This window comes from Aplidium turbinatum, chromosome 11 (assembly GCF_918807975.1).
Source record: "Aplidium turbinatum chromosome 11, kaAplTurb1.1, whole genome shotgun sequence".
In the NCBI taxonomy this organism is placed as follows: domain Eukaryota; kingdom Metazoa; phylum Chordata; class Ascidiacea; order Aplousobranchia; family Polyclinidae; genus Aplidium; species Aplidium turbinatum.
This window is the reverse complement of record NC_137482.1, coordinates 16093617-16112992: the sequence shown is the minus strand read 5'-3', so window position 1 is coordinate 16112992 and position 19376 is coordinate 16093617. Positions and strand designations below refer to the sequence as shown.

General features: G+C 36.5%; 1 protein-coding gene across 1 annotated transcript; it reads right to left on the bottom strand.

The window, feature by feature from the left end:
• Positions 1–9162: 9162 nt before the first annotated feature.
• LOC145779764 (CCN family member 2-like) lies at positions 9163–15254 on the bottom strand. The gene is made up of 6 exons (XM_082591404.1): positions 15038–15254; positions 13324–13570; positions 12696–12847; positions 12381–12555; positions 11273–11478; positions 9163–11145 (listed from the first exon to the last, which is right to left on the bottom strand). The coding sequence occupies exons 1-6, from the start codon at positions 15095–15097 to the stop codon at positions 10849–10851; spliced, it is 1137 nt and encodes a 378-aa protein (XP_082447530.1). The 5' UTR covers positions 15098–15254; the 3' UTR covers positions 9163–10848.
• Positions 15255–19376: the final 4122 nt, after the last annotated feature.

The window sequence follows — 19376 nt, the reverse complement described above, 5'->3', positions numbered from 1 at the left end:
GTTTTATGCACAAACAAGCCGTCAGCAAACAGCCTGCTCTTGATCATCTCTCCAGCTTTTTTATTTACTTTTTTTTATAAGAAGTTATTTTATGGTTTTTACACTGTAGCCTATGGACCAGCTGTGCACTTTCGTTTGTTTTAGTTTTCGAGAAAAAAAATTAAATAAGTGTGAATACAAACAGAGTTAGAGTAATCCAGTTTTTATTTTAGCTAAATTTCAATAGTTTAAATTGCTTTTTTGCAATTAAAGTGTTTAATTTCACACATTTGTAAATCGCCAACTTTCACCTCAATTACTAAAACGCTGTATGTTACGAATTTGGCCACTTGCTGTACACTCAGAAGACCTTGTGCTAAAATTTATTTGTTTTTATCGATTAAGATATGCCTCGATTATGTGGAAAAATCGCACATGAACACACCACTGTCAGACACACCACATATAAGTTGTTGTTGTTGGAGTTTAACAATATCTTGTTTGATTTGGACCTATTTATCGGCACTATCAAAAAGTATTGCTAGAGTTTTGTCGCCGTTACATTTTAGCCAAAACTGAGTTATCGCTGATTTTGAACTTCCTTTGCAGTCCTAAGGTACTTACCAAAATGTCTTAGCTGAAAGTTGTGCTAAAGTTTCTGTATGACAAACCAGTATTTTGTAAAATCAAGGATTTTATACGCTAAAAGTACTTAAGTCCTTTACCAACCAATCAGAGTGCTGGTTGACTTTACGTGACATCCATTGCAAATGCGCATCAATGCTGCCAGAAAAATAAATCTTTCTCAAAACTGGGACTTCAACATTATTGGGGACAAAAACGGTGACTGAGAAAACTTTGAAGTGCCCTCAATAAATGGTCGTAGTTCTTATAGGCTACTTCTTCTTGTTTTATAATCGTTTCTTATTTTGTCACACCACCAATTTTACAGTAGCCTAATTGAGGTAGCCTATATAAGATTTTCAACAGATAAATATAGGCTAACTTTGCTGCAAGTTAGGCTCATAGATTTGCGCTCCGTTTATTCAATATTTACTGCCGCATACACTATGCAACAGTGTCAAATAAAATCAGTGTTGACAGGTGTTTTTAAAATTTATATATCATACCAAAAAACAATCTTCATCACAATATTAATAGTATCCCCACTGCAAGTGGTGGCTATATGTCATTAAATGTTATTAAACATCATGTAAATTAAATGCAAAAGAATATCCTACATGGTTTTTTAGAAAAAAGTCACACGCAAAAAAGCTTAAGTCCAAATCATTTTTGTAAAATTTCTCAGAAACAGCAATAAGCCAGAGACGGATACTAATTATGCTTGATCTTCATGAGACAACACACTGAAACATGCCACAAAAAAAGCGAAAATTGCTTCTCCTGCTGATTTCAGGAAACATAAAATAAATTCAAAAACCGATATCTGAAAACCGACATTTTGTGACTTAATTGCTTTTCGTTCTCACCTCTTCATTTACGATACTGAAAAACTTATTCTATAAATTTTATTGCAATGCGATTAAAGTTGGCGCAGCTAACAATAAAATATTTATGATAGCATGATTGTAAATTTTAATCTTTTGATATCATTGTTGGTAGACTATGGATGGCATTTCATTTTTGGATTGGAAAATACAGAAATTAGAAATGTTGTCTTCATCATTTTTTTTTGTGAATTATGAACACTGTAATTGTTTTGCAAAACAGACCATCTATTGGCGTGGGCTATTTATACTCCCTATAGTGAAGTGGTGTAATTAAAAAGCCATCGAACAACAAACTTCTATATTTGTACAACCAGTTGCTCTCACGCAAGATAAAACAAGCAGATTGGATCGTGTACCACAACTTGCAAACATTTCCCGCGAACTTGTCAACAGAACATTATATAAATTAGTGCTCTGAATGAGATTTTATAATATGTTGTTTTGGGTGATTTACCTTTTGTGGCATCTTTTATTCAATATAGTTGAAAGTAAATAGCAAATTTGAATTCAATGCAAAATTTAAACTCAGTTTATAAATGGCTCCTGCCAAACTTTGACGTGCCGTAATCAAGAAATTAAAATTTGAAAAATTGCAAAACGATTTTCCGTGTAGCCTATTGGTAGCCTATGCATACCACCATTGCAACAAATCAGTTGAAAATTTTGTTTTGCAAACTTGCAATTTTTGTTGTTGCCATTTTCTTCGAGCACCTAAAGTTTCAAAAACTTATTGTTCCCCTTATTTATCAATGTCAAAAGCAGCAAACAATTAGTTGTTTATCACTGTTGCACGCGGTATCCGATTATTCAAGAATGAAATCCTTTTGAATGCAGAGTTAAAGGTTTGAAATTTAATTCAAACCCTTGACTTTTCGAACTAAAATCAGGTAAATAACAAGCTACTTGAGATTTCTCTTGTTGTGAGAGCGGTTTTAAAAGTAAATACATGTTTGCTCAATTAATTTCCGGCGCCAATGCCCGCCGTGGCATCAAACTTGTCTTTCGAATGTCGCTCTTCCTTGTAACCGATAGTCCTGCTTCTTGCAGCCATGCAATAGCGGTGTGGAAAATGGTGTTTCTAAAAAAAGAATCTGTTTTGCTTTGAGGAAGATGAAACGTGCTCTCAACATGACGTGACTATGAGAGTTTCGCTTTGTTAACTTGATGCCGTTTTTATAGCTTTGCGTGCCAATTGCTTTGTCGACGCCTTCACTTCTTATAAAATTTTCTGCTCGATGTGTGGGAAAATCGCTTCAGTAGATCGTATTCTTTATTAAGTGGGGAAAGGTCTAGATTGGTGACCGAAGACTCGATAATTCCCTCTTGTATCGGAAATGCAATCTTGTTTTCCCATCGGCCACACTGCAAGCACAAAAGAAACGATAGGAAAATCGTATTTGCCACTGACTCGCGTATCATTCTTAAAATTTCAGCTATTTTGGACGGTGTGCTATCTGAGAAAACAAATACCGTAGAGTACTTAAAATAAACTCTTGCTTTGGAATTTAAATCTTCCGTTTCGCTAGCAGATGAGTATACAAAAGCAGACTTCATTTAACAGACACAGACATGCTTTCTAATCAAATCTTCGCATTCCTCCCGATGCTTGATACCAAATAGGAGACCATTTTTTAGCCTGTATAATCTACCGCATGTTACTTTGCATTTCGCACAAAAAATGAGTGACTGCAGAAGTACAACCATGGTTGCACTTTGACAACTGGAGGCTATTAGTTAGTAAACTTTCGCTTCCAGTATTTTGTTCCGTTGGTATCCATGTGATTTACAATATAAGGTACAGATGAAGAGAGTGTTAAAAGTCAATTTTAAAAAGTTGCTAAATGTTTGCAATAGTTTACACCAACATTTGAAATACGTGCCTTCTGTGTATATGTGAAGATTCGTTATGCGCCGCCGCCAATATTGTTTACTCCCTTTGACAGTTTTACAAGTTTCAAAATCCCTTTCTTGATTTATAGCAGCCAAGATATCACGTGAGCAATTTTTATTTTGCATGAACGCCAGCAAAAGAGTCCGAGAAAATATTCATTTCTTCTATGTCGACGTAGTTTGAAATTGCAATGCGATATTCTAAAACTGTGAGTTCTAAATAAATTAAACTCTTTATTCACTTTGTATTAAGATAAATAATTAAAAAGATGTGAAATCTTTTCTCACGATTGAAATCTATAAAAAGGTTAAAGTTTCCGAAGAAATATCCACTTCTGGTCTTCCAAGTATTTACTATAAGTAAAGTAAATTCTGTAAACAGATTTGCTTCCTGTCACAATGTCGGTGAGAGTGCATCTCAAGCCCCCGACTTTGTTCAAACAACTTTTACCTAACATTAAAAGGTTGCATTTATGTAAAAAGTAAGACCTCTAAATTTCTTCAAAATTTGATCAATGTTTAGAGCCGAGAGGCGCAGCAAAACACCACAGTTTGACCTGTGAGCCAAATTGAACCATGATCAAAATTGACCATAAGTCCATAACTCGGTAACAATTTGGAGTAGGAACATGATCTTGGTATCTAACTCTGTTAAATCACATACCAGCTATTGTGAAAACTACTAGTTTTTTTTTTTTTTTTTAAAAAAGCTAGAAATTACCAAAAAAAAGTGTAGGCTGTTTTAACATAAATGTACTTAATGCAGAAAAATGTTACTTTAAGATAAAAAATGCCCATGTTATGTGTTCACAATACAGGTATCAAAAATTTTGTAACTAATTTCTAATATTACAAGTTCTGCTTATGCGTCCTAGTTTTATTTTAAATATTTATATGCCATTGACATATCATTGTGATTTGAAGTTGTTGTGCTTGGGTTGTTTGGCCGATGCACAGTTACAAAGCAATTTAAAATGGCTATAATGTTTTATTATAGTATATGTAAGTGATATATGTTCATGCAGGATAATGTGTTCACCCTCCCTGTAACATCACAAATATAATAATAGGCTACTTATTTTCGCCGCACTGTCTGTTTACGTGTCTTAAACTTAAACATTTTCGCAAAACTAATTCGATTCACCAACTCGGAAACACTAACTTGATAAGTCGATTAGTTTTGGCTGACAAGTTTGTTAGTTGATGTCAGCAAAATTGTTATCTTCCTTGACATTCGTTGAGAATATACGTGAAATTAAAATTTAACTATCAACTTCAAATCGATAAGGACAAAGCTATTGTAACTGTTTTTTGGGCCAAATATAAATAGAAGTTATAGTTGCAGACAAGAAACCCTGTTTACTGATAGTGTGTAGGATATTTCAGTCAGCAAAAGTTGCTTTGTTTGTTAACGTTTAGAAATGTTAAAATAATGTAAAAAAGCAACTTTTTCTAGCTTAGATATGAGTAAACGTTTTGGTCTAATTTGCCCTAATGCGTAGGCTACAGATTACAGAAAAGACTAAGGTTTGAAAAAGCGCAAGAATATTTGAACATTACTTGATGTTTCAGTGATTCAAAGTTTTTAACACTTTTGTCACAAAAACAGTCAAAAACAACAAATAACAATTTGAACTCAACGCGAGACTTTTGCAGGCTACTTATTTGCTTTTGAATACAAAAGGAATTGACACAAAGCTTGAAAGTCGATTCTCGCGAGTCAATAAAATAGTGGGTTTAGATTGTTGATCGTCCACGAAGGACTTGATCTGGTTATGAACAGAAGATTAGTGTCAGCTATTCTGTTTATTATTTCACAAAACGTCACCACAGTCTGGAAAAGCAACAACAAGTGTAACCATTTCCGTTTCAGACTCTTCAGTCTCCTGCAAAATACTTTTAGAGCTGCATTGAACTTCTAGTTCGTATCACAATATGAGGAATTTGCAAAAAAAACATCACTTTTTAATGTATCATTTACAACTCTTAATTTGGCACGAGTTTGTTAGATTTGTCACATTGGGCTTCAGATTTCGCGATTAAATCGCTGGGCATGAGACATGATACGAGTAAAGTCGAATTTACAAAAGCAGCCTATTATGAAAGCTTTGTCTTGTCTGTTCTCAACAACTCGTGGCAGGTGTCCTCACCACATCGCCATCAAAAGTGAATTTTACTTAGAAGTAAACAATGGTGCAATATGCAGAGTTTCGTTTATTGAGAAATTGATGTCTCCTTCAAATGCCAAATAGACAAACATGCGCTATAAGTTATGATACTGAATTGTAAGTGGATGCGTATGAGACTGCATTTTTGAGTAGCCGCTTGTTTTCGACACGTGAGAGATGTTATACATACTTTGGAAAGAGCCTTAAATATTATAATCCTTTGTTTTCGTCGTTGTAAAGCTCAGATTATCGGGGATTTACAGCAATTACGACAAATCTTGTCATAACAACATGAATCTCCACGTTAATCCCCACTTGTCACCTTGTAAAAACACAATTAAAATAGTCACTAATCCAGCTTTTTACTTTTACTGCATGAAACAAGATGTAAACGTGTCACAACAGGCTAGCGCTTTTGTGTGGAAACATCCGTCCACCGCTCTTACGTTTATTTTCTTATTCAAATAGACTAATAGAGTATCTACGAGTCTTAGAATAATTTACAGCTTTCATGATTCACGAGCTTGTATCATAGCCTACTCTGTTGCCATGCAGGGTTGGATTGTTCAAATAGAACAAATCGTCCTGTTTGTCCTGTCATATTAACACCTGAACGTAATCGCTGTGCGTAGGTTGTAGATATTTGAAAGAAGCAATGCAATTAAGGACTGTAATCTTCAACGTCTATTTTCAAACTGCAATGCTTATTTAGATTCGTCACATGATAGCACAAAGTTGGCGAAAAAGAAAGGTCAGTGATCAACTCTTTTTAGAATGAAGACCAAACACATCTTGTCGTGATGAATTTTGATAAATCATTTGCCCCAAGGAAGAAAATCTCATCGTTACTAATTTCAGTAACAGCGCTACAAAGACAAGGTGGACTTTTTGTCGTTGCTATGAATATAATTTTCCTTTTTCTTGACACAACCCTTGAAATTTTGAATTTGTTATAGCCCTGTTACATTGTAGTGTCACTTTTATAAGAAGACTCTTTTTTATTAGGTTATTTTAAATTGCGAATCGTTAGTTGTCGATTCTCTGTTAATCCATTTTAAGTTTTAACGTAAAACCTCTTTGTTTGATATAAATGTTTCGCTTCTTTTACATGCTTGATCATTGGCTGGCCTAGTGGTTTAACTCTACAGCATAAACAGTTTCCAAAGTAAGTTACAAGTGCTAGCGGATGAGCTACTCTCGCAATCAGTAGTACTTTTAACACAAAGCAACATATCAAGCTGCAATTACAACGTTACCGGTCTAAGTGCAAAAAAGAAAGTGGCTCAATAATTCCGAACTTTTGCTTAGCGGAAGTGGTGATAACACGGTCATTGTATGGCCTTTAGTTTATGGAAAGATATGTCCTTTTAACCTCGTGCAAAAGTTTCCATCAAACCTCAACGGAAACTTGCTTTTGAAATTGATGTTTACTCGGGTACTTGTAAATAGAGCCTAGTGGCACTCTTAAATTTAAAATGTTTGTAGTAGATGTCATGACCATTCAATATGGTTGAATTGAGTGAAGCTGTTTCTAAAATCCCGATTTGTATTTGCCACCTTTGCGCACGCGGATCTACTTTTAGAAAACAGTGACTGTGCTTTCGAAGAACTTCCGTTTTTCTAAAAGTTTTTAATGGGACACTTTATTGACACGAGGCTTTAATTGTAATCCGATACCAATCTCCACCTACTTACACTCTCAGCACAGTTAAATCACAAATTGCCAATTCTTTCAGCAACAAGTCCTTCTTCGAAGCCTTTTCTATCGTATCACTTTTGTCTAATCAACATTTCACAACGCAGATATGAAAGAACATTTTCCAATAAGTGTTTTGCGACATCGGAGTGGAGAATGGAAAGTTACTTATAAGCTTCAGTTCTGCCTGGAGAGAACGGATCAACATATCGTCTCAGGAGTATGATGTTTCATGGTTTCTTTGTTAGCCACCTGAAAGTGCGATATTCTTTCAAGCTTGAAACTGTGTAAAGTCTAACATAGATTTGTCAATCGTCAAAGTTATCGTTTGCCACTTACAACATGAATGCGATTTACGCGTGGCTCGTGTGCCAATCATCTCTCGAAGAAATCAAATTCCAACAACTGGATGATGCTTTTCACGTAGATCAGTTCGAAGCAACAGCTGATTAAAGGAAAGAGCACTTGATCACGTGCTCATTTCACCACAAAAACTAACCAAAACACAACTTAAAAACGTAGTTGCCAAAAGTTTCTAGATAGCACATCACCTAGTTGAACCATTGTCTTCATAAAACCGACTCTTGCTGACTTTATTATTTCTTGCAATGACTACCTATTTGGAAACAAACTGTGAGGCCTCTAAGTTCTTTTTTAAATAGCTACTGGTGGAAATGACCACACCTGAGCTGAAAATAAGTTAGATGAAACTTTTCTCCACTAAAAGTTGCACATTTAATTTTTTGTCAATTTACAAATTCTAAAAAGACAATGCGAATCTTCTTGCTTTTATTGAGAGAAGTATAAGCGAGTGTGAATTGTTGCGTTGGCAGTGCGTGCAGCTTTTGCAGAAAGAATGTGTAATTCATCAATAGAAAACTATTGTCATCGCTAAAAATTCAAACTACATAAACCCATACGTATTTGTTGAATCCATGACATCATTACCGTACGACTGCTCAACTGCGGTGTAGATACATTCACTTCAATCTTAGAGAGGCGGCTTAGTTGTGGTTTGTGTAGGCTGTAAGGTCTATTAGTAGTAGCTTTTTAGTTTGTTCTGTGTTGATTTTTGGGTGACAGAGTCAAGGTGATTTATCTACTTTGTTCAATGTTTTCTTTTTTCAGCATATTTTCACAAAATCTTTCTGTAGATGCAAGGTATGGTAAAACAACTTGTAAGCAATAAATTTAGTTTCTGGAGAGAGTTTGCTTTTTTATACCACAATTTAATCGTAGGTAGTGATTTCGTTATTCTTACATGAATGCTTTCAATATGGATTTCAATTTTCCTCAGACGCATATGTCTTGTTGCAAAGCTTTCAGGCAGCGTGCTGCATTATAACAGACCAATCAGCTAAATGACCGAAAGAATTTTGCTGATCCAACTGTTTGAATTGACCAACGTACGCCGTAGCATTCTGCTAACAGTAACACCCATTATCTTCGATACTTTATGTCCTCAGTACCAGCGTTGAGGTACAAACTATGTTAATACACTTGGCATATTGCCTAGACTTTTGCTTGCTAACTAATTCTGCATATTTAGTTTCAAAAACAATTGCACCGTATTTTGAAAGCATTTCAAAAACGTAAGTCGTGTCATCGTGTAAACACTTCATTTTGTTGCCTGAGTTGTCACATAACTTCAACCTTTCTTGTCTGAATTCCTTATAACGTTCGCGTTTTGTCGCTTCGCACCTTTTCTGCACGCCTGTATTGTTCAGCATGTATAACCGTCTGTGGTGATATGGTCAGAAATAAAAACAAGCTAGACTGAACTGAAAGAAGAGTTTTGCTGTCGTGCAACTTTATTATTTTCTTTGGGCCAGCTGTCGAAAGATTTTAAAGATCTGTTGGATACACGTTTCTACTTTCTGAACTCTTATAATTGAAGCAAGCAAATGACTAGGTTGCGTGAGGTTTATCAGATAATTTTATTAAAAAAATATTTTTACTCTGAATATGCAATGTTGAAAGTCGTGAAGTACAAATGGCATAAATAAAATGAAAAAAAAAGTTACGGCAAAAACACATTTTTGCAAACCAACCACTTAAAGAAACTGCAGCAAATTTGATTTGGTTTATCGCAGAATTGCTGCAAAAGGTTTTTTAACAGATTCACTAAGGATTCAACATACAAAGGTAAAAGTTGTAGCTTTGAATTATAAAGCGGTCCATGTTTGCCGTTTGAGTAATTTTTTTTTTGAAAATTACATAAATATCTTCATTCAATATGTAAACTACGTGATTATTACGACTTGTAAGTGGCGTGTGGAGCACTACACACACAAGGCCTACAGCCAGTCAATGTATACACTTCTGCTGTCACTACTGACACAGTTCTAAGCATCTAAACTAAAACATAATCGTAAAACAAAAATTCACCTTGATTTGTTAAACCGAGGTGTAGTCAAAGAGCAAAAGTCATATGCACTGCAATAAAACACACAACAGGTGAAAGAGAGACTTTCAGTTAATCACACACCGCAATGATTTGGGAAATTGTTTTACACTTTTGTAGTTAAAAAAGTAATAAGTTTACTGTAGGCATTAAACTAGAAAATAGCTCATACTTTATTGTAAAGGGACGAAGTAGTGCCAACTCACTAATTATCCATTTACACAAAATCATCAACAAAATCGTATTTAAAATCGAGGAGGGTGATTTTCTGGTTGCGCAGTCAATGAACTTCATTCACCTTTAAATCAGCCAATCAGCCTCTTCAAAATTTGAACGGCAAGCAAAGTTGACCAAGACCGAAAGGACCAAAGCAAAACTCGCTTGAAAAAAGAAGATTGTTTTTCAACCTTCGTACAAAAATATCTGGCTTCGCACGCAAGCTGCATGCCAGCAACTGAGCTCTTCTCAAGCCAGACAAGCTTGTTTCGTTATCGCTGCTCTGCACGAAGTGACAGTTGAGTGGTGCTGCAGCGGCAACTTTAACGTTCAAACATTTGAGTAATTGTTAAAAAACGTAATAAAGCGAACAATTTTGTGACAGTTTTCAAGATATTTGTCTTGTTTAGATGCAAACTGAGAAAACAGCTTTGCATTTTGAATATCTGTGTCACAAACTTAGAAATCACCACTTGTGATGTATCAATGGCGCATTACAACAAAACTCACAAACATAGGCTACATTAGTGCGTCATAAAGAGATTGTCATTGGCAAGAAAAATAAATAACAAATGAAACAAAATTGCTTATGATAAGCGGTTGACGTTGACGAGTTAAAAGAAATGCACGTGTGAAAGTTTATGAAAATGTTGAATTTTCATAGCTTTTTTTCACAAAACTCTTTTGACGTTTCTTTTCACAAATAAGACACATTAGTTTCTTAACGATTCTGATGTCTGTTTCAACCAGTATAGGCTGTCGTTTAAACGTATTCTCGTTGTCGTTCCATTGCACTTGAAAGATCGAGTCCACAGTGAGCTTGGTACGAGACTAGAAAGTCCCATTACCGGCTGCGTTCTCTCGCAAGTGCCCTTCGAATGTCTTTTCCACTTCAGCTTCTTTTGTGTGTTACTAAACACCTGGTCTTGGCAGCAGCTTTTCGAGTCCGTTTGACTCTGAATGGATCAAAACTCTTTCGATCGCTCACTCGTGCCAAGTGTCTCCTCCCATTCTTCGGTAGGAAGAAAAGATGCTGTTATCAGTAACCGCACACTTTCGATTGCACTCACAAGACTTGATCACCATCATTCGCTTTTTAAAACGAAAACCATCATCGCAAGTGAATTTAATTGCTTTGGTAACGGTTTGTTTAGGCGAGCAACATCTACCATCAGTGCATGCCCCACAGTATTTTGGGGTGTAGACTTTGCTGTGGCAGCTGGAAAACGAATATCGAACTCGGCGTTGAGATTTGACAGTACGAATGCATCGTTTTCCTCTCTGCAAATAAAGAAAATATATTACAGCGTGAAAGCAATATAAGCTATGTCAATTGTTTGAGTTATTCTTATTTTAAACATACGTTTGATAAGTTTGTATAGTTTTCCATTAGAGTTTGGTAACTTACCTTGATATTAGATGTGAAGTCGGTTTTGCATGGTCGAAGTTGGCAGAGTCGAGTCTGCTTTCTCAACTTGCACGCTTTGTTGTCATTGGTCACACGTTCCGATACGCCCCAACCGCAAGTTTTCGAACAGGGAGACCATTCAGTTGTTTGTACGCTGCACTTGTCCTTGGCACGCACAGTGATGGCAATGGGCGCTTGTCGAACGGCTGAAATGGTACAAGAGTCGTATAAGTCATCGTTGTTATTGCTGATTCGAAAAACTTTATATTGTATTTTTTTATGTGATGACAAAGCGAATCTTTTGATGAGTGACTTTAACCTTCACTCAGGTGTGCTTGCCCTGGGCTATGTATAAGAGGTCACTTTAAGTGTTAACAATTTAGCAAAGTATTTTTGTGGTATTCGTTCGGGAATGTTCTCGAAACACATCACCATGATTCACCGACTGTCTCCAGTAACACTATGACCTTATTTGGACTTGGCCGAGCTAACAACCATTGAAAATCTTGTCATGCACGGTATTTTGTTTTACGACAATTCATTCAACGTTAGGCTGTTTTTCAACTGTTACGAATAAAAGTGAGTCTGTGTTTGTGAATATTTGCGTGCTTTTAACTGTACTGCATCTCGTGCTAGCATCTACTGTACAATACTATAATCTCAAGATTATCCAAAACTTTACTCATTTATCACAAAGATTTGGTAAAGTTGTTATTTTTATCCGCCCCATTAGTTTTCAAAACATCTGTTTGCTGCTTTCTTGTTTGCACGGCTATGGTGCGAGTTTTGCGTTCGTACAATACAAATTTTCTTAAAATGAGGGTGGCTTGCCCACTGTAGCATTCCAACCAGCTAAACAAAGTTATGGTGTAGAAAAAAATGAAGCGTTGGTAAATAAACATCGCGTGTAAGCGGATCGCCTGTTTGGACAACCGTGATCATTGGCGATTTAAACGTTTGCTTTTATTCTTGTTTTGATTGTGATCATTGTGTTTAGTTTTCATTTCCAAACACTTCACCAGCATAGCTTACGTTGAAAACCTTTGGTGGCACGCACTTGTCTCGTTTTTTTTTTTTAAATTGAGTTTAGTTTTTTACTTTTTCTCACCTGATGCGTATCCCCTGGAACGATATCCAGTTGGTAAAGAGGCGACGCGACGATGTTGTCGAACTAACGTTGGTCGGACGTTGCCGGTGGTTGTGTTGTTCAGGTTATTACCAGTGCACACCCATTCTTCACAGCATTTGTTTGGCTTGGTAACGAGTCGAGGGTGCAAGCAGTTCTGTGAAACAAGCAGATACGTTAACAAAAAATTCCATTCGGATTTCAATGACAAATAACTGGGAGAATGAAACGATGGCTATTCCTCGAGCATTGCAAAACGTAGGCTATGCACAAAGCTGAAGTAAAGATGCTATTTACTTTGGGCGCTTGTGCTCTGATGGTCAGAGGGCATTGTGGTGTGCAACCAAGATGTCCGTCAATGCACGTACAAGTGAACTTGCATCCAATACTGAACGACTCTCCGGTAATGAACGTTTTTCCGCCAGAGAAACATGACCGTCCAGGCTTGGCTAAAGAAAGGTATGACGTTTAATTAATGAGGCCAATAAATCAAGTGCAGCACAACTAATATGTTGCCTATAGAACAACGAAATTTCTTTAATTAGAGACATGATTAAGATAGATCACATTTCAGTGCGCTGTCCATATCCACGTTTTGGGTTTACATATTCAAGTAATTGATATTCTCTTTTCTCTTTTGTTGTTCATTTAAAAGACTTCAATATTAATTAAACTTTAACAATTTGTTCAGTGAAAGAGGATATCGTACAAGCCGAATACAATGGGGGTTTTGTATGATACAGAAATATTTTATCCTCCATAATACAAAACACTGTTTTGATAGAACTCACTAACTGAAATTTGATCTGAAACATTGCCATGCTTGTGTTTACACTTCGTTACTAAACCATATGTACACACTATAAAAAAAACTTTGTTCTTCGGGAGCTTTCTTTTCTTGCTCTCTAAAGTAAACATAGCTTACCAACACATCTGCCTTCGCTTTCGTCAACATCAGCGTAGCTGCAATAGAGATGCTTGTGGGTGTCACACTTCATTTCGTCATTGCAGGGTTCTCCGATTTGCTTGGCGCAGGTTTTGCAGCAGCCACAGTCGTCAGTAACTAAGCTCACACCGGGAGCACACGTTGGAGTGGATGGACAACTTGAACATTTTCGGATGCATTTGGGAGAAGGGGTGCTGATTGCTCTGGGAATTCCAATGGCCGACACCTTGACATAAAACACACTCTTGTTAAGAAAATCATCATTTTAAAAAATGCAACTGTTCTTGTAAACGTTTTTTTGTTTTTGCAACGGATAGAGGTTAATAAATTAAATTCACTCAAAGCAAACTCTTCTTTTTTGGATTTGCAAACTTACACTTAATGATTTTAGTGCTATATCATTTACCAACTGCCTACATGGCAGCCCAGCTGTGGTGCGTGGCCAAATTATGATTGGAATTTAAGGCTTGTGAAAAAATGTGTGATTCAACGATGCAGTCGTTAAAACATCACCACACGCTATGAAGGATTATGCCGCATGAAAGTGTACCTGATACACACAGCGAAGCGTATGATTTCCTGTCTGGTAAAATCGACCGTCTCGGATTTTTGGCCTGCTAAAGTAAATTTAGCGATGGCATTTGTTACCTTAAAAGCGCAAACTTAAACAACAGCAGCCAGTCAACTTGTCAGGAATTTCAAATCACGCAGTCGCGGGTTTAAATTTGAAAGATGCATTTGCTGCTTGCGATGCTTCTTCATCTTCGGCTATTCGGTTATTTTATTCCGTTGCTTGTGCAGTTTAACTTTTAACCTATGTATACGCAAGCTACTGTCGTAGTGTAATCAAAATTTAAAAGATTATTATAATAAAAGTTGTCTAGTACACGATCATACAGCGAACATTGAAAGTATTTACAGATTTTTAATTCAGTAGATTTTGTTAAAAAGCCTACTTGTTAACATGCTGCCAATTTATTGACAAAAGCAAAACTGATCGTACATGAAACCTTGACCCAATTTGAGTTTTATTTCAAAACAAATCTAGATTAAGTTCTTTAGGAGTAAATTAACTACACATGAAAATGTTTCCTTCTTGCAGGTTTATGACATCTATAATGCTACTCCATGCTCGGTCAATGTCAGTTGTAATAAATCCCGCTACGCACACGACCGTCAATTGTTTTCAACACGCCCACAGGCTAGTGTGTACTGACGATTTTTAGTCAAATGAAAGCTTAATCACGCAATAATACCATCAACCACGTGCAGTAACCAATATGTTTGACAACTTAATGTTGTTCATCAGCTTTCCCTGGGATAAAAATAGCCACACAGGAACGGTTTATGGCGTGGTTTATTTAATCAAACGCCCTTTACTGAAATGCGATGTTCGTCATGAGACAAAAGGCAAACACACTCCCGTCCACTGAAAGCTAAATATGGCAAAATACTTGGCTATGTCCAAAGCTTTGTCTGCTTTTTAGTGTTTTTCTAAGTTGATTCAGCTACCAGGTTACGCAAAATAGAATTTCAAACGCTATGACTTTCAGCTAGTTGTGAAAAGATGACAGGCTACACTTGAAATAGTTTATCACGCGTGGAAAATTTGCTTACTAGTACCATGAGCTTTTTTATTTGGTAAAATTTCAGATAAAAGTTATTTCAAAATCATAGAATAATGTCGACTTACCAATAATGAAGACGCGCAGATCACAATGGAAATAGACAAAATTACGTTTAAGGAAGCCATTTTTTCTTGATGCAGTAAAATGTTGTAACAACAATAATAAAGACTGACGTAAATCAGAAGTCAAAATAAATCCTTTTCTGCAAAGACTGGAGTTTTTCGCCGGGTAGGCAGTCAATAGTCGTCACTTCTTTGCTTGCTTCGTAGCTTTCGCATACAGTTGTCTTGACAGACTGAATGATCCACAACGAGACAGCTTGCTTTTAAACTCTCAGTCGCATACCTGGGTTGATTGTGAAAGAGCTGTGACCACAAAAGGAAAAAAGAGAGCAAGAAAGAAACATATTTTGTTCTCCATGAGATCAAGAAAGAAAGTGAACGTGGCGCCAACATGAAATATTTGTGACGCAGAGCTGTGATTATTTTTAATGTGTTTTGATATTGTTACTTCTTCCTTAAAAGGCGTAGAGTACCCGAAAAAGCACAAATATAACCACGCATAACTATGCACTGGATCTAAAATAGTTTACTTTAGAAAAACACCAGAAATATTTCAGAATATTTGTTCGAGATAATACAAGTATTTCCAGGAGACTGGGAGAACCGGCTATTGTACACTGTACAGTAGTGTCGGTAATTCAAATATATCATCATCATCATCAGCTGGTCTGGTCATGCCACTGCTGGCAGATAGCCTCCACATGTTTTCACACCATTCTGTCTTTTGCTGTTCTCATCCAGGGGATGCCAATCTTTTCTTCTATGTCATTCAAATATGTATATATACAGTACATTGCAGAACATTTTTGCCATCAATGAGACCAATAATAAACACATAGCTATTATAAATAATTCGTTTGAACTGCGGACGATATCGCAGTGAATCATAATCACGCAAAGAAATTTTTCGTATCATTCAGTTGGATCATTGAAAGTGTTAATCCCAAATATCGATTTGTGCTTTGATTCGGGTTGTATATCCCGTAGTAGTCGACCGAATGATAGTAAAGCAGTAAGACTTGTGTAAGATATTTTCTCTACACTGCCTAAGTTCCTTGAAGTTCACGTGTTTACGAATGGCAATATAGACCTATTGATAAATGCCGTTTTTGGCGGCATAGCAGCTTTCTCCTGACGATTCATCAACTGCAATTTATTACCTGGAAAGTTTCTTAGCTTAAAACAATATAGAAAAAAACAAAGTGTTTTGGAAAATATTTTTGTGATTTCATACGTCCTTGTAAAATATGGCGGTTCCAAGTTTTTGTGAGGTAACAATTTACTGAAATCATTGCCCCCCTGGGATTTACAGTAGTTTATTGCCTACAAAAACAACATTTCATGATTTCATCGAAAATATTGTTTTCAATTTGTTGCTTTTTTATTGTAATTTGGGAATTTCAAAACATATAAAAATTTATCTTCAATAAGCGCACTTGTGCCTGAAACATTATCAGACAAGTTTGTAGCCAAATGTGGGCTAGAGTTCTGTTCATTTGTGAACTTGGCTTGTGACAGCATTTTGCAAGCCAGTTCGGACTTATTTAGTAAGTCGAGATTTGTAGAATTCGGACAAGCAGCTTTTAAAGAGATTTCTTCAAGTGAGTACAAATTCATTGCTAATTTATAAATTTGGCTTTGCTTTGTGTTAAACGTCTTACATATCTATCAGCTTTGTAGCCTACAAGTTGTGTTGACTTGGGACAAGGCTTACTAAATGACAGTTTTATTGCGCATGATCTACGTATTTTCTGCGTATCGTAACCCGTTATTTTCCTTTGTTATAGCTGAATTGTAACCGCATTGGAATGCTGTGTAAAGAATTTCAGACTGTAGCTGATGTCGAAATTCCACCGGCTTACTTGGCAAAAATTGGTATGGACATTTTAATCATGTGAATTTTGTTGCTGATTTAATGTTGCTCACAGTGCACACTATCTGCTTCATAAAGCGCTAAGATCGACGCATATTCACGATGGATGAAGCAATGTAAAAAACTCACATTAATCATTATTGCCTTGTAGGCTAGTTTTAGGCAAATGCGTGATTTGTGCTTTTATGTTATTTCAGAAAACGACTTCTCTTCCCCCTGTTCTGGTCACTCAGAATTGCGGTTTGAGAGATTGTTGACAAAAACGTCAAGTACTGTATCATTGCAATTTCGCTCCAATTCAATAAACCATTTCCATCTATATTCGACAACAGTCGGATTGCCTTTGCGATCGAGCCTCGTGATATAGGATAATATCACACTTGCGTCAAAACCGAACATTTCCATTTCGAAAGCGTAAGCAAATCCTATAAGAAACCAAGTGTAATGTTTGCTACTTTGCGGGTTAATTGCCGTAATGACAATTTTGAATTATTGGATAAAGGAATTTTGCAGCCTACAGCGTTGTTTGAATTCATTTTTGGAGAAGAAAAAAAAAGTCTTTACGCTACGAAAATGCACACACTGCACTTTGGACCAAAGACTTACTTTCCGATTTTAGTTACTCGTTACCGCTCTTCGTGGTGATTAGTAAAGGAAAACAGCTTGTCCAGCAGACATTGCTGCCGGTAGCCCGGGTGGCAAATGTAGGCTACATTCTACTGTACAGCACCTTCTAACGATCCCGCAAAGGGTGAAACAGGTTGTAAAGGTTACTTTGATAATAGTGATTTAATTTACTTGAATTAGCTCTGCTTGGTATTGCGCTTGGCATGCATGGCGCTAGCGTGCATGATAAAATTGACTACTTGACAATGATAAAATACTACTTTTTGATCATTACTCTGCCAGTGTTGCCTGTGTCACTTCATTAGCATAAACTTTCAATGAGCTGATTAAATATTTAACAATATTTCATTGTCATCGTTTTCGTGTGAACCTCTGGGGCCGAGGATCTATCCTTTTACCACCCCAGATTAGCGATGTTTCCAAACTACCCTGGAAGGCTACTAGAGAGCATCCAGTCTTCGGTTTCATCATCCATGACGCGCAGACCTTACATTCCTTTAGGGGGCTTGAAGATGGTCCAGTCAGAGTTGAAAAACTTAATTGTGTCGTACTTGTGTAGAACTTAAAAAGACAACGACATAATTCTACAAAATATCAGAACCGGAGATCTACCAGTCATTTTTGTCACTTTTGAACCAATTAGGCTACGAGGCAGTGGCACATTAACACAATCTGATTCGTAACTGCACAGTGGGTGAATGAAGTAAAGTATCATAATGACCCTATTTCACATTGGATGTTGCGACAATACGTATTCGCCACAACCAGTAGTTTCACATTCCTACCTCAGATGGACAATGCTTAGGAAAATCTTGGTGTTCAATTAGTTAAATATTTATAGGTAAAAAGTTTTCAAGTTAACACCCTAATATTTCGTGAGCTATAAATACATGTAGATGGCTGAGCAATCATGCTAATTTGGCTCTTCAAAATAAAACTCAAATATTTTTGTAACGGCGTGTTTACCAATTATGTAGTTTGTCAACAGCAGGGGAGGGCGTAGTTGCAGAGTTCAAATTCCACTCCCAATGAAACTAAAGGTTAACATACAACACAAGGTATTAAAAAAACATCATTTTAAAATAACTTCAAAAAGTGAAGAAAATTGCAATGCTTGCGTTGTACTTTTGTGCACAGTACATTGTATTACAAGTATGTGAGCTGTCACAACACTTGATTAAAAGTAGCCTACGATTTATCGCTGAAATTATTAACAAAGCTGCTTTTGTCAAACAGACATTCGTCCATCATCAGACTAACATTAAAAAAATACAGATTGTACAAAAGTGTTAGCTGGGCGTGAAAGCAGTGAAATTGTTTTGTTTGCCTTCGCAGAATTCTCTTCTTCACGTTACATACAGTTATAAATCGTTTTCATGCTACTTTACCCGCAACTTCTAAACAATAGGCTACATAGTGAATTACGATGAAGATATTTTACCGCGGTCGCTAATGCTCTGTGAGCATCAGGTATGATTACTGTTATTCCACTGACTGTTTGGACTATGTCTGATTTTTTGCGACGTCGGAGGTTTTTGCGGTGAAATCTTTACTTATGACCCTTTTTTTATCTGATTAACTCGCACTAATCGAACACCATTGACGTTGGTGGACTTAATCTTGGCAAATTCCATGAGATTACAAAAAGCGAACAGTTTTTTTGCTCACGTTACTATGTCTCTTTATGGCAAGTCATCTGTTTGTTGATTCTTCTGTCGTTGCTCAGACAGAGATTTCTAGAAGTACGGAATGCGATACTACCTGCTCAGAATTGAATGAGTCAAAGAAAGACGTTGCCAGATGGTTTTTACATGGAAAATGATATTCTTGACTAGCTCATCA

Excerpts from the sequence above, each read along its gene's own strand:
- LOC145779764 (XM_082591404.1), bottom strand. The coding sequence starts at position 15,097 with ATGGCTTCCTTAAACGTAATTTTGTCTATTTCCATTGTGATCTGCGCG. Across the intron at positions 12,556-12,695 it reads TCAGAGCACAAGCGCCCAAA|AACTGCTTGCACCCTCGACT; the intron begins GTAAATAGCATC and ends CTTGTTTCACAG. Across the intron at positions 11,146-11,272 it reads ACTTCACATCTAATATCAAG|AGAGGAAAACGATGCATTCG; the intron begins GTAAGTTACCAA and ends CTTTATTTGCAG.